A 15148-nucleotide genomic window follows, 5' to 3' on the forward strand; every position below is an offset into this window, starting at 1 on the left:
ATATTTATAGAAGAAAGCAAGGATAGCTGCTTTTCACTTTAACTTGAAACAAAATGATTACGGATATTTTTATGTCAAGGACAGAAAAGATGGATGTGTAAAGTTGAAATAAAATGTACTCGTATAAACAATTTATTATAGATAATTGTTAGTATAAATACTTGTTCTCGGAACTTTTATATAAAATAAATCGTATTTCTGTTTTAAAATCTTTACTATAGCATATTTATAGAGCAGACGACGACTGGGGAATTTATTATTATTTTTCAAGATGAAATAAAAATGACCATTTCCTAACCGATCTTTATGATTAATTTTAGTAAAATCTATCCTGCCGTTGAAGCGTTATGCAACAGCATTTATATCTGATATGGCAGATTTTATTTAACACCCATTTGAAAACAGAATCCCTGCATTACTTAAGATAAATGTATAAATTTTTAGCTTTTATTTGTGGCAGGGCACAGATTATTTCTTCAATGTCATGGATATTGAATGGTACGGTGTAAATGTAATATATGTCGAAGATCGAAAGAAGAACGAAAAAAGTCTATCGTGTATTTTATTACTAGTTTTCCCATGACTCAAAATGTACAAAAATATAAAACCTATTGAAATAGGTAAGTTTTTTGACAAATTCATAATATGAACGCACAACATTAACGTTAAGCATGACTCACCTTCCTACCTGCATTTACATTGAACGCTTAAAACTTTATTATGACGCGTAACAGATTTAATAATTTCTTTATTTAGGATTAAGCGACATATAAATATTACATCAGTGAAACTGATTATGGCAAAGGGCAACAATGTATGTCCTATATATCTTCGTTTTCAATATTTTTCCATCAGCCCAGTACCTTATCTGAAAAGATGACCTAAAAAGGAGTGTTAGAGGAGTACACACTATTGCACCTAGAAGCATAAGTGCTATTCTTATAACTAGGGCAACGCTAGGTTGCACGCATGGCTTGTTTTTGTGATCTCGTAACTATGAGATTTGTGCCACTATGCGCATACACTTAGCTGCTCTCGACTTCACGTGGATACAACGTAACTTTGTATTATAACGTCATAAAAATCTCTCAAAGTAATACCTTCGACCTTGAACTATACATGTATAAATTTAAAGCTTTCGCAATCTTGGAATTTAATAATTTCATAACCGTCTATAGTTGATGTTTACGTAGGTAATAACGAACATATAATTTCGAAATTTTATATATTTCAAAATATTCCTGGGAAAAAAAGGGACAGTGATGTTGAGGAATTATATTACGTTTTAGTTTTGACCCTCGCTAGTTCATTGTTTATATGTTGACTCTGTTTTCACCATGCTTTTTTTATAGAAATAACTGCCAAACGGGCAGGAGGCTCACTTGATGAAAAGTGATTACCACCACCACTACCACCGCACATTTGCAACAATGGTTGGAGCTTGCCGGCCAAGGATATTTTGTTCCACAGAGTGATAGTCCGAGGCAGAAAATTTCTTAAATATCCCACTGTGGTGGATTTCCGAACGTACGCCTGAATTTAAATACATCCAGCGTGTTTCGCTTGATATGTGGAAGTTTATACAATTTAAAGAAGTTCAAGAGCCACTATAATAAATCTTCTAGACTGTAATGATCTCCCATCAAGACATATTTCAAATTTTACAGTTACATATTATGAATGAATATAGGCTTTAAAACAAGCATATCTTTGGAGCATTTTGGCGTAAACCTATTTTATAGTTTTATAAAGGTTGTTTTTATTGACTAGCTGATCATAAATGAAAGACAAACCGACAATAACAAACAAAAAGAATTCAACATTTTCAAGGCACGGATCTCATAATTTAGATATTTCTTATGTTAGCGATATGGATAGTATTTTTTACTTATTTGCACAATTTATTGCATACGAGTGGATTTAAATACACGTATGTGTGACGAACTTCGAACATTTACGTGATTTGAAGCTTTGTAAATACATGTAATTATTCAAAAATTTGGAAGAAGAAGTCTGATTTCTGCCTTTATCAGTTAAAATGTTTTTGAAACTCGACAATGGCTACTAATACACGATAAGTTTGAATTAATTTTGTTCATTTGGTCCATACAACTTAACTGACAAAAACGTGTTTCGTATTATTTTAAAATATTGTTATACATACATACAGACATGGTCTTGTTACAGTTTTATTATATACAAAGAAGATGTAACGCAGATCTTATAAGAACGTTTGTTAGCATAACAATGCGTATAATAAGAATGGTTTCGCGGTGGGTGATCAAGTTTTCAATCTACATATTGAAGTTGCCACATACGCTAATTGAGTAACTATAAATGATAAATAACACATATTCACTGATAACATGATGTATATCAACCACGAATAATAATAATAAATAAGCTTATTGACCGAGTATAAGAACAGTTATATATAAAAAAAGTAGAACACCATCGTAATACATGGTGTTAAAAAAATCACCGGTCAAAAATTCGTGGACTCAGCTTGTAGCTGATCTCTGTAAATACACAATAAGTAAAAATAAAACAGCGGAAGATATAATTAACGTTATTTAAACTTCATTTGTTACACAGAACAAGCTTTCACATTCAACCCATGGTACTTGAAGTTGAATTTCGGCACAAGATTACTGCAACAATCAACACGGACAAGCAACAACGAACATTTCTATGACACAGATTCCAGCAGGCTATTTCATTAATAAGCGAGCAGTTCGGATTTCTTATAGATAATTGGAAATATAAAAGAATTGGTAAGTTACATTAAGAAAAAAAGCTAACAGCGTAGGTGTACAATATACATGTTCCGCTACGGGGCAGTGAACTCCTGTCAGCTTCCTTAAGGAGTTTTAGGATACCACTCTAATAAGTAGGTCGCACATGTTCCAAAACTTCATCCAACTTTGCCTGTTCGATGTATTTCTTCACCACTAATCATTATAAACACAAATTAAGCGAAGTCGGTTTTTAATAAGCGATTTTCAATTCAGTTTAACGTGTTCAATCTACAGAGCCATTTCGGATATTACATCGTATCATTTTAAAAACACAAATTCGTCACTTTGACGGATTGTAACGTCAATTCTGTAACGAAATTTGTTAAAAAAAATTCATGGAATATGACGAACAAATCCAACATGTCAATTTTGTTGGTTTAAAGGAATGACAGACGTTATTGTCAGCAGCAATGCAATTTTTCAATACAGTTTACTATTAATGGGTTCTTTTAAAATAGACTATGAAACCGTGTTGAGCTACACGTGTAGTGTGAATCTAGTACGAGGAAAGTGTTCTAAGTCGTGTGCCTCTATTTCACTGCAGATTTCCGCGACTGCACTAGTTTTTTCTACTGATTTTCTGTTCTATTTAAACTGCATTACTGCTCGACTAGTTCATTGTATAAGTATTGAGTGTCTTTAGGGAGGGTTTCATGCATCATGCTTATAATTCCATTGATGATTCAAGTATATTTGGATTGAATCACAGCTGATTCATGCAAGTTACATAAATCGTATAGGGTGTTTATACACAGGCGTAATGCATGAGGAATTAAACAGTAACATACCCGATACCAAGTGGCCACCTGTTGATGTGCCGATGTCACCACCGAAAACAATATACATACATATATTATTTATGATTACTTAAATATGGATCATATATAGGACAAGGAAAATGTTATTAATAATAATTACACAAGGTATATATTGATATAGTATGTCATATTTTGGGAATACGATAATTACAATTATTTGGAAGATAAATTATTATTTTTTTGTGTTAATTGTCAATTAGCAAAAATATTATACTAAAAACAACGCCATTAGGAATCATAATTAAAACAGATACAGCCTACGGCAAATTTATATATAAAAAAATACGTAAATATTTGTTATATAAAATACGGTATAAATTCTATAGTACTGAAACCGAATAAATATAGCCTAAGGTGTCTTGGCACTGAAGCATTCCATAAATTCCATGCAAATTCCCGACGGGTGTTCGATTTTCAAACGCACGACGTTTTATTAATTTCCCGCCATTACGCTCTGACAATGTCAGTATGTAAATGGCAGCCGGTGAGTGAGTATCTTTCGATCGTTCGATTCGTCTGGCGTGACCGGCGACTGCGTTTAAGAAATTACTTCCACGTAACGGTATGTAGGAACTGGTTTGTATTGTCGAGTATGTTCGTACACTGACGGACTGTGATTTTTCTGAGGTCTCGAGGGCCTCAACAAATAATAGGTTGAGGTTTCGACGTGCAATCTCTTAGAAAAGATCGACTGCTCGTTCAAAGGCGTACCCGACGCACGTCTCTTGTAGCAGTAATTACACCAAGTAGTTCAAAAATTGACATATTTTTAACTAAATTAAAAGGTCTTTAATAGGTATATATTTATAATATTAAGTACGTACAAAATGTAAATGATGATTTTATCATACGAAATAATACACTGACAATATACTTATTTTGGCCTGAATATAACGTTCAAATTGATATTTTAAATGAATTACAATTATTAATTTAACATTCACATACAGTTTTTATACGTTATTTTCATATATAACTTAGATAACATTACGTGTAAATACGTTAAAACTCAAACTAATACTGAGAATTAGATTCAAATGTTAAGTAAATAATTCCAACGCAATCCGCGTACGTCTCACTTATTGGCAAGATCGAACTGGGACTACATTTGCAAGGCAAAAATCATAGAATGCATGAGTATTGCAAAATGGACATATTTATCGCCACAGAACCGGGTGGATGAGGTTTTAATGTTGCATTTATTGCGATTTACGGTTGTCGAAGATCTCGTCTCGCCCACTACAACGAGGATTTGCTACTATGGGTAAAAGTCATTTCACTACGAACACGTTCGTATTACTTTTACAAAGACGCTCAACCTTGGCTCATTTAGGTAAATAATCCAGTTATTACTGGTTTCAGTTCGTTTAAGCCGGTCTGGGTAGGCTTTATTAACATAGCATCAGTCACGTTATTCAATTTGAAAGCAATTTATCCATATAAATTATTAAATGTTGTCTAGAAGAGAACGTTATTAGGGATGTGATCGCTTTTTGTTTAGCCTTTTTTATGACGTCATACGACGAATTGATAAAATAAACTATCACTTATTTCAATTGGTGATCAAGTAATATTTATTAATTAAATAACACTTTCTATACCGTTTTGAATAATATTTTTGTAGGACCTCATTATAAATCGTCTACGATTAATGAAAGCAAAGCGACATCTATCAAGTTTGATCGTTCTTGTCTCACTATAATAACATGGAAAATGGATGCTATCATTACACAATATTAGGTCATCCGTCTTTCTAATAGGCCTAGATAAAATCTCAAGTCCCATCGAATCTCGTCTTACTCAATAGCCATTGATAGTGACGAATCGATGAGCCCTCGAGGCTCGAAGCGCCCGGGTTTTCTATAAATAACCTTGACTTAGTATGGAAATTTCTTTATGAAAGTTTTCTTTCATAGCATAACTTATGATACAGTTAGAACTGTTTTCCGGTCAAATATACTTTTAACCAAGAGAATTATAAGTATTTTGCAATGAAAACTTAAGTTTTGCTATTGTTGTCTATGTAAACGAGCCAAGGGTATACGTTCCGTCTCACAGTGTTAAAACCTTCTTAATAGAAGCACGTTTAAAAAATTAATCTATTACTTATTTATTTAGTCAAAAGTACTTTTGATTAAAATTTCGACGGAGCAGGTTTGAGTTACTATCATACCTGTTCCATATATAGATGTATATTTTGTCTTTTTTTTTTATTTAATATTACAACATCCGCGGGCTCACAATGTTGTCCGTGCCTTTTTTACATTCTTCTTTTATACATTTTGGCGTTTTATATTTTATAATTTTACTGAACATCAGCAGCACTTCGCTGTATGTATGTTGATAAAATTGAAACTTACAATTCGATTCTAAATTTAAATATACAATACAATTACATTCATATGTATATAAGTCGAGATCTATGTAGGTAAAACTACGATCGCAACCCACAATTGTGCGGCCAAGGTACTAACAGTAAACGCGAAACAAACTTTAATATGAATCGTTTAATTACTTAATGTACAGAAACGAAAATAGTTGTTAAAATAGTCAAATCTGAAATATACCATATTTAGTAGTCGTTGTGGGCAGTTTTACTTCAGCAAATGTAAAACTTTGTACTGCTATAATATTACGATGCTATTTTACTGAGATATTATTAAGCAGATATAAAATTAGGTCGCATATAAATGTTTTACAAAAAATATTACGAGATCTCCCCGCAAAGGGAATATAAAATACAGTGAATTACTGTTGCGATTAATGTTTTTCAGAAAAAAAATAAAAATTAAAAGCACTTTTATGTGCTTACTAAATTTAGATGACCTATTTGCATTTAGGTTTTAATTATTCTTCTACCTTCTATCTTTTATAAGGTTTTCTATTTATAGCTTTGTATAAGATTATTATTAGACACTATATGCAATTATTTTACAATTACAAAATACTTTCTTATTTATTTTATAATTCGAAAAATGAAAAACAAATGGAAATTTAAAACCCATTAAATTAATCAGGTAATCCCATTACATGGCATATTGATTTGAACGTGTATTGCATGCACTCCTATTTTGTAATACACGTGCAATACTGACAATGGACACCAAAACGTTTGATAGTGAATCTTATTTCACTCTGTTTACAGGATGCATTTCAATTTAAATACAATTGAAACTGAATTTCGCAGAAAATTTATAATTCCATGTCAAAATATATGATTTATCAAGTCGCTATTTAGATTTCGAGGTTCCAAGTACTAAAATAACCAATTTCGAGGCGCGATTATATTTATTTGAGAACATTTAGGTAATTCGTGATTATGATGATTTCAGAAAATAACTTTCACGTTCTCTTTATAGAATTAAACTACTATCGGTCTGATCAGAGAGAAATTTCAAGGGCAAAATTTAGTTCAACGTTTCATATTATGTAACATTACAAAATTCATCACTAAAATCGTTTTACATTCACGTGCATACATTGCACGCACTTTAGATATATATTAGTTTACTCTTACTCGTTTTAAAGTCTCTTTTGTTTTTAAAAGTTCTTGGCTCTGAGTCGTGATTGTTTAAAACATTTTACTTAAGTCTTGACAAACAGCAGCTCAATTGATTTGGCTCAATTTACAATACGCTATTCTTCGTCTGAATCAAATGAGATTTGTATTTCACGGTTATTATTGTGAAATGAACTTTCATTTAAGACTTGAAACGTTTTTGAAATATGAGATTTTATTTAATGAGAATACCAAGTGTCTTTAATTCATTAAAATACATGTACTAAATTGTTTATATATATTTAAGTACTAAGTTGATTTGAGTTTCCGAAAAAGCATATCAAATTGCTGTTATTTTAATTCTAAGGTTACGTGTAAATTGTGTAAGTACCTTCTAAATTTTGTTTTTAATTAATTAATAATAAATTAATGACGTCTTATCATAAATATTATTAATATTATTAAAACAAAAAACACACTCGATTTTAGTTGCATTGATATTTATGCGGAAAATGATAAAAGAAAATGAAAATTTACAAACAATCAAGAGAATTTAGCGAGCACTGATTATTTAATATTAGTTCAAGGCTAACGAAAATTATATTTAATCTGTTAAAAATATTCAAATAACATAATGCAGTCCACGTTCCGTTATTAATGCCTAAAGGTGACCCGCTTATTCACACGCATACAAAATTATGCAAATTACATCATTAACATTTTGACGAAGGCTCATATCCATGTTTCAACGTATAGTTGTCTAATCGCCTGTGAATAGCGAGTATATGACCTTGACTTGTGATGTCTATTATTTTCGAATAATGGGTTTATTTAGAGTTTTGCTGCTTCATTTCTCTTAGTTTATTAGAGACTGCGCCGTTCGTTCCATTGAGAAATAAAGATTAAATATAAGATAACGACTTTTTCTACTTGACTTCGATCTTTAAAAATTATATATTTTACAATGACGAGTTATCGAATGTGCAGTCTCCTCCGGATATGCGTAATGGATTGGTAGGGTGCGTAAGTCAAAAATGACGTAAGTCGAAGTATGTATGTACGGTATGCAATATCAATTCCGAATGGTATGTTACACAACATCGAGTATAAATTAACTTTTATTGAAAAATCTGTTGAAAGTCCTATGTCATAAGCCTTGTAATAAAAATCTAAAAAATCGGGATTATTTTCTGTATGTAATTTTTATTTTAATTGTAACTCGGTTAAATAATTTAGAAGTTTCACTTATATCGTACGAAACCTAACCTAACCTAACCTTACGCAGACCCAAAAAATCTAAATGGTAACGAAATTATTTTTTGCTTTCTAATAAAAAACCATAACTTTGTGTGTCCAAAGGTGGTCTTGCAAACATGGCCTAATGTAGTTCTGATAATTAGTGATAATCAACTTGTGTGTCTCAAATAATTGAGAAATTCGCAACATTAAGATTGGATTAAATTATTGTTAAGTAAGCGAGCGTATCCTCCGAAACAGTAAGACGTATATTAAAAAAAAAAACTTGATTTAAAATTGACCTAAAAAAGACACTTTCAATAATTCACAATACCGTATGCGGTTTTGAAAGCGATTGCATTAAAAAAAATAAAAGCAATGAACTTTATTTCAACTGTCGATAAAAAGCCGAGCGTGTGAACCGACGCGACGTTCCACATCATTCAGATCGTTGTTTTTACTACGGAGTAAAGAAATTTATCATTACAAACCGCTAGCTTCCGCGCCGTCTAAAGGCCGAAGACGCTGCTAAAAGCCGTATATAGTAAAATTGATTTTTTCCTCTCCAATGGTCAGTAACTTTTTTATTGATTTTATTCTGAAACGAATTACTGGTATGAAGCAATAGGCTGTTTGATATTTTTTGTTTATTGATTCGTAAAATATTGTTTTTTTTTTCTTAACTTCACTTGTTTAATGGTTGTGTGCTAAGTGAGTTGCTTTTCTCGTATACTTTTACCTAATATAAGTACACTGTATTATGTATAGACCTTGACACAGACTTAAGTGTGTACACCTATGTGATGTTTGTTGGAAAATAATTTCACTCCACTTAGAGATAATTTAATTGCAATATATGTAATAAGTTCAATGATAAACATTCATTTGTTATTGTAAATTGACGTTATCATTTCGAGTGTGACTATTACAATTTTGTGATAGTTGAAATTTAAATAGTTTTCCATCTTAAGTATGATGATAATTATAAAGTATCGCGCCACCTATATTGAACTCAATTCACACGTGACAATTTATTATATATTTATTAACTTAATAACTATTATTCTTACCTATCTTAACCAATATAAAAATATTTTTACGCTAACATGACATGACGTGACTACGATGTGTCCAATTCATAACGATTCTGTCATAAAAACTATTCATAGTCATTGTAGGTGGTAGCGCGATATTAAATAATTATCAATCCTTTATTTAATTTGTTTAAATATAAAGTCATTATTTAGAATACGTTAAAAAAATATGTTTGAAATTTTCGAGGTTATTAAAAATACAAAATTAAAAATTAGAATATTGAAAGAAAATAAGAGAAAAAATATTGACAACGTCATCGATAAAAGTAATCGTATTTAAATCAACGAATAAAAATAAATTTTAGACAATGGACTATAACGTTACAGAGTAAATAATATATAATCAGGTAATTCTTAAATAGGTCGACACAATTATAACGACAGATGGTGAGATAACCTTACGATTTTAATTGCACGCCGCTTAGATAAAACTTTTCCACAAGTCATGTTGTTTTAGAATGGAATTCCAATTTAGTGTCTAAGTGAATTTTCGAAGTTAACAAATTAGATATATATTAGTAAGTTTAACATTCAATTTGTTCAAGACTAATGGATGTTTTAGATGTATCTATGTAGAGAACAAAATATTAATTCTCTATTCTTTATGTGGTATGCAATAACACATAACATGGCATTTTAGTATTCTCGAAAATATAGGCATAAAACCGTAACCATAAAATATAATCCATATTGATTTATGTTAGAGACAAACTATTTTTATTTCGTCATTTATTTTGATGACGCTGATGCTGCGAAAAGAAAAACAAAAACGAATGCATACTACAGGGATGTGTATCAAGATACAGACCTTAGGCAAGGCGGCAAGGCACTGCTGCTTGACGTCCCACACGAGCTGGTCGCGAGAGAACTGCAGGCTCTTCTGCACGTTCAGCTCGGGCACGTGCACGCGCACCAGCAGCCAGCCCTCCTCCGCACAATCGCCCTCCATTACTCAAGCCATCTGGAGAGAAAAAAATACTTAATAAATATAAAAAATAATATATTGTACTAATCATTTATTAAAAAATATACTTTAGAAGCAAGCTTCGTAGAATCTCTTTTAATAAAATTTCGACTTGATAGCATTGTTACTAGTTCCAGAAATGTGCAAAAATAAAACTCAGTATATTGGGTAGAACTGGGTACACATTTAGCTGTAAGATTTGACCCATTACTAAGTAGTAAGCTAAAACTAGTTTCTAACATAGTAATTTTAAATGTATTAAATTCGATTCAGCTTTGTATTTATTACGACTTCCGAGCCAAATAAGCAACGACTATATCTTCATAAATATAACGTATTAAAATATAAGTCTTAATTTTTTCAGATCTCTGTACAAAATCTGTTAATTTCATGTAATTTTTAAGCTAATGTAGAATTCTGTAAAAGACTGACCAGCGGATTGTGTTCGGCTTATAATACATTTTTATACAATATATATTTTGTATATCCGTAATATAGTATTGTCATAAGATACAAATATACCATTTTTAGCAACAGTTCATAATAAATCAAACACGTTAAAAAATAATTTAAATTCATATCCTATCCAGTACAGCGAGTTATCTAGAAATGGGAGAAGGAATTATTCAATAAAACATATAATTGTCTATTCAATGAAAAGCATTGTGTATCCTTAAGGGTTGCCGACTTGCCGGCAAATCGTGTGGCGGCGGTGCGTCCGGTCTTACTTCTCTGAAGTTCGAATTACGAATTCAACATTCAGTGGCGCCAACTTATCGCCCGCGCATTCTAGAAACAATCTCGTCGCCGTAATTTTAACATGGCGCCGGTCATAGGGTTGCCATTTCTAATCCAATGTCATGGAAACTAGTAAACGGAAAACCGTAACAGGGTCGTGATTTACATGAAATATCGTTTAGAATTAATCGTTGTGAATATTATTGTAGGTAACAATTTATTTAATACAAGTTGTTATTCTCGGTTTCGTTCTTGTTGTAGAGGTTTGGTAATTAGGTGTTAGATATAAAAAGCCTATGTCCTTTCTTGCAGTTCAAACTTGCTTCATATCAAATTACATCAAATTCGGTTCAGGAGTATAGCCATGAAAGGGCAATGGACAGACAGAGCTATTTTCGCATTTACAATGTTAGTATATATAATACAGAGCACAGTTGAAGTGGTAACCGATGGATAGTTTTTAATTCGACATGCTGGCTTCTAATAACATACCCTTGAACTAAATACTAGGTTTATTTTAATTCAATAATCTCCAATGATTCTTCACACATTCTAGGATTCTAACGGCATTGAATTTGTTATTAATAGTTTAGGAGTGTATAGACTTTAAGGTATAACAGAAATGACTAAACTTTGTATCTGTATGTAGGTATTTACATAATTCCTTAACCGCTAATAATATCGGTGCTATCCGTACGCAGTGATTATGGAAGGACACTTTTAAGATTGTTTTATTTGAGCTATAAAAGAGTCAAATCGTATTGAATCGATTAAGAACCAAAAAGTTATATAAATACTTTGTATACGAATTTACAGGATTTTCATCAAAATTTTTAATATATAAGGCATATTATTCAGTAACAAATTGTACTATTAGACCAAAACGTGACATTCGTATTCCTTATTTACACTATTCGCAATTGTAAATAATTAATTTATGGCCTATCCCAATGGAAGTACGAAAAAGACAAACAAACCTTAGATTTACATATTTCATACGATTTGGTAATTACTCGGCTATATTGTGCACCAGTATGAGTTTATGCTTAATTTACCTATCTTTATTTATAATACAACACTATTACACTTAACTACTTATTTCCCTTTTAATTTTACTTCCAAAATTCTGATAACATTCCAAAACAGTTTTTTAAGTTTATTTGATGTTGTAAAATATCGTTATAGAAGGACATGAGCCTACTAGATATAGGTTATTTATGTATATGCGAACTTTACCAGCATTGACGCAAGTCAACATTATGACTTGTGTTTAAAAATTCAAAGCGTATACATTATCCTAATTAAGAACGCCAGCGGCTGAGACACAAGAGGAAGTAAGTAACTGCAGCCACACCCAAGCACATGCATGAGATAAGCCTTGTAAACGTGCTTGCATTATTAGATTTATCTACTTGTATATTTTCGTGACATATACGAATAATTCCTTTAGTTTTACGTAATAATTTCCAAATAAGGATGGCGAGACTGGAGAATGGTCAATAATGTAGTACCGTTCATAAATACTTATAAGTTTATAGATTAATTAAAAATAGAGATAAGTTAGAAACGATTTCAATTTTACAAAAAAAATAATATCGTGCAATAACAAAACGCAACTTTTTTTTTTTAATTTTAGTTTGTGCTTGCTTTTAAGAGCTTAGTTCATCGAATCAAGTATATTTTTTTTATATACGAGTATACGATCAATTGCTCGCGGATGTCAGATATCAATTGATATAAAATGAACGAGATTTCAAAACTATGATTAAAATGGCCAAATTGTTAATTAAAATTATATTAATTTGCATTTATGATAAACATATGTTATATTTATTATTGTTTGTTAAATGTTACCATCAATGAAAACGTGTAACAAAGATAATTTATACAATATAAATTAACCTAGAAAAACATATTCGAATAGATTTATTTTTGCCTAAGTAGGTTATGTACCTGGGTAAAAATATTCATAGGCTTCAATAATGAAAGATTATTTAAAAAAAAGTAAAAACATTATTTCTCAACATTATTACTATAAATTAAGATTAGTTATTTTTCAAAGCAACTAAGATAATAAACAGGAAAGTAAATTTGAAGAGAATATAATAATGTTCATTTAACTATTCGGGTCGCAGTTATGATACGTGAAATAATGACAAATTGATTGGTTACAAGTAATTAGGGACGGCCCAGCAATTATCTGTTATTATCGCGGTGTGAAACATCAAATTTAATTATAATATTATTTATAATGATAAGAATATTTTATTTATTGGAATTTAATTTGTAATTTCTATAGTTCTTAATAGCACTAACATATTTCAATGATAGTTGTATATTGAACTATGTGATGACGACGTCTGCTTCATTCCCTTGTTAATATATATAGATACCTACTTTCGTGAAACGCCCATGTACCCAGTTTATGTTCTTCGATATATTATTTCCCATAGTGTTTTAATATGTAACTTATATAAATTACATTACAAAAAATTACATGATTTGTATATTCAATGATATGAATACAATGTTAATAATTTACTTAAACAATGTGAAAGGTAATTTAAATTGTCTGTCTGTCATGCGGAAACGAGATAAGAATTATTGTAGATTTCATTAATGCATTTAATAATTTATTGGTTGGATTCCACATACTGTTTTATAGTTCATTCATATATTTTTATTAATACAAGATATATGAAACACAGTAGGTCGATTTTTAAATCAAACAATTAACTTAGAACGATATTATATTTTATTGTGATATGCCATTATATGTCATACGTAGTCTTATAGATCGTTTACAACTACTGTCGATAATTTACAGTTAAGATGACGCAATTAAGAAGCAAAGCGAATTATTTATAGACTACAAAATCCACACGTCCAAATTTTCTTTAGTTGAATTATAATGAAACATTAATGCATACTTTTAAAAAAGTAAGAAAATATATTCGGCTGCATAATCCGGACTCATCGTCTTGTAAAATAAAAAATGCATATTCAACACTCTCGCAAACAAGACTGCTGGAAAACTCTCCAAGAATATTAAGTGATACCGATTATATTTATTTGAGCATGATTTAAATTATTTAAATGGTATTACTAGCGGAACAGTTTATCTTAATACATAACTTCTTGTAACTTGTCCTTATAATACTTATGTATTTTACAAAAAACATAACACGGTGTAAATGTAAACTATGCGACACTCGAGTGGACAAGTGCTTACTTGGTATGCAGTTACCCTTTTATAATTTCAAGGATATATTAACGCTTAAAAACGCCCACTTTATATGTCACAATATTTAAGTGAAAGAGTAAAATAATAATGTAGTAAGAAATTGCAGTCATATATGTGTATTTAAGCTGTTTTGGAAGCGAATATGTTGAATTGGCACAAAGAAACTACTAAAAATAATAAAATGATTTTTAATTTCTTTCTTTTACTTCGAGCAAAAAGCGCCTCATGATTTGAAGGGGAAATGTTGCTGGCATTATGACTACCATTGACTATGATTCATTATTTTATCTGTATTTGTAATTATGTTTTATCTGTACCCGTTTTCATTTGAATTATTTGTCATAAGTATGTATAGAAGAAAAAAAAATAGATTTTTATTAGATGACATGATACTTGACATAATATTTTTACGCTTATTATATGATGTTTATAGTTTGTATAGCCGTTCCATCATTCATGCGTACAGCATGTTAAAAGTATTTCTTTATTATTTAAGACGACGAATTATTTATTAAAGTTATCTTAAAAAAAAAATATTTTAAAATATCAAGACTTTGCCTACATTATTCAAAAATAGTAATCGTAATACTATCTATAAATGTTTTAGCATCCAAGATTTTATTAAAAAATAAAGTTATCGATATATGGCAATACTGAGGTAGATAAGCAATGACGCGTTTTATTTTTTAGCAAGATTTTAAAACCAAAAGTAACACCGGAAATTGATAAAATGTTTTATAATTGTTTCGCTAATTTT

At 30.5% G+C, this 15148-nt stretch overlaps 1 protein-coding gene across 6 annotated transcripts in view; it reads right to left on the bottom strand.

The window, feature by feature from the left end:
- Positions 1-15148, bottom strand: part of LOC125063858 (protein shank) — a 198696-nt gene that overhangs the window by 83123 nt on the left and 100425 nt on the right. For 5 of the 6 annotated variants that reach the window (XM_047670534.1, XM_047670532.1, XM_047670530.1 and 2 more), the window contains 2 exons: positions 10254-10406; positions 3587-3604 (listed from right to left, as the gene is read on the bottom strand). In XM_047670534.1, the coding sequence (XP_047526490.1) occupies positions 3587-3604; positions 10254-10394 (159 nt within the window). In that variant the 5' untranslated portion in view covers positions 10395-10406. The remainder of the gene's footprint in view (positions 1-3586; positions 3605-10253; positions 10407-15148) is intronic. The other variant, XM_047670533.1, reaches the window with a different exon arrangement.

This window comes from Vanessa atalanta, chromosome 4 (assembly GCF_905147765.1).
Source record: "Vanessa atalanta chromosome 4, ilVanAtal1.2, whole genome shotgun sequence".
In the NCBI taxonomy this organism is placed as follows: Eukaryota; Metazoa; Arthropoda; class Insecta; order Lepidoptera; family Nymphalidae; genus Vanessa; species Vanessa atalanta.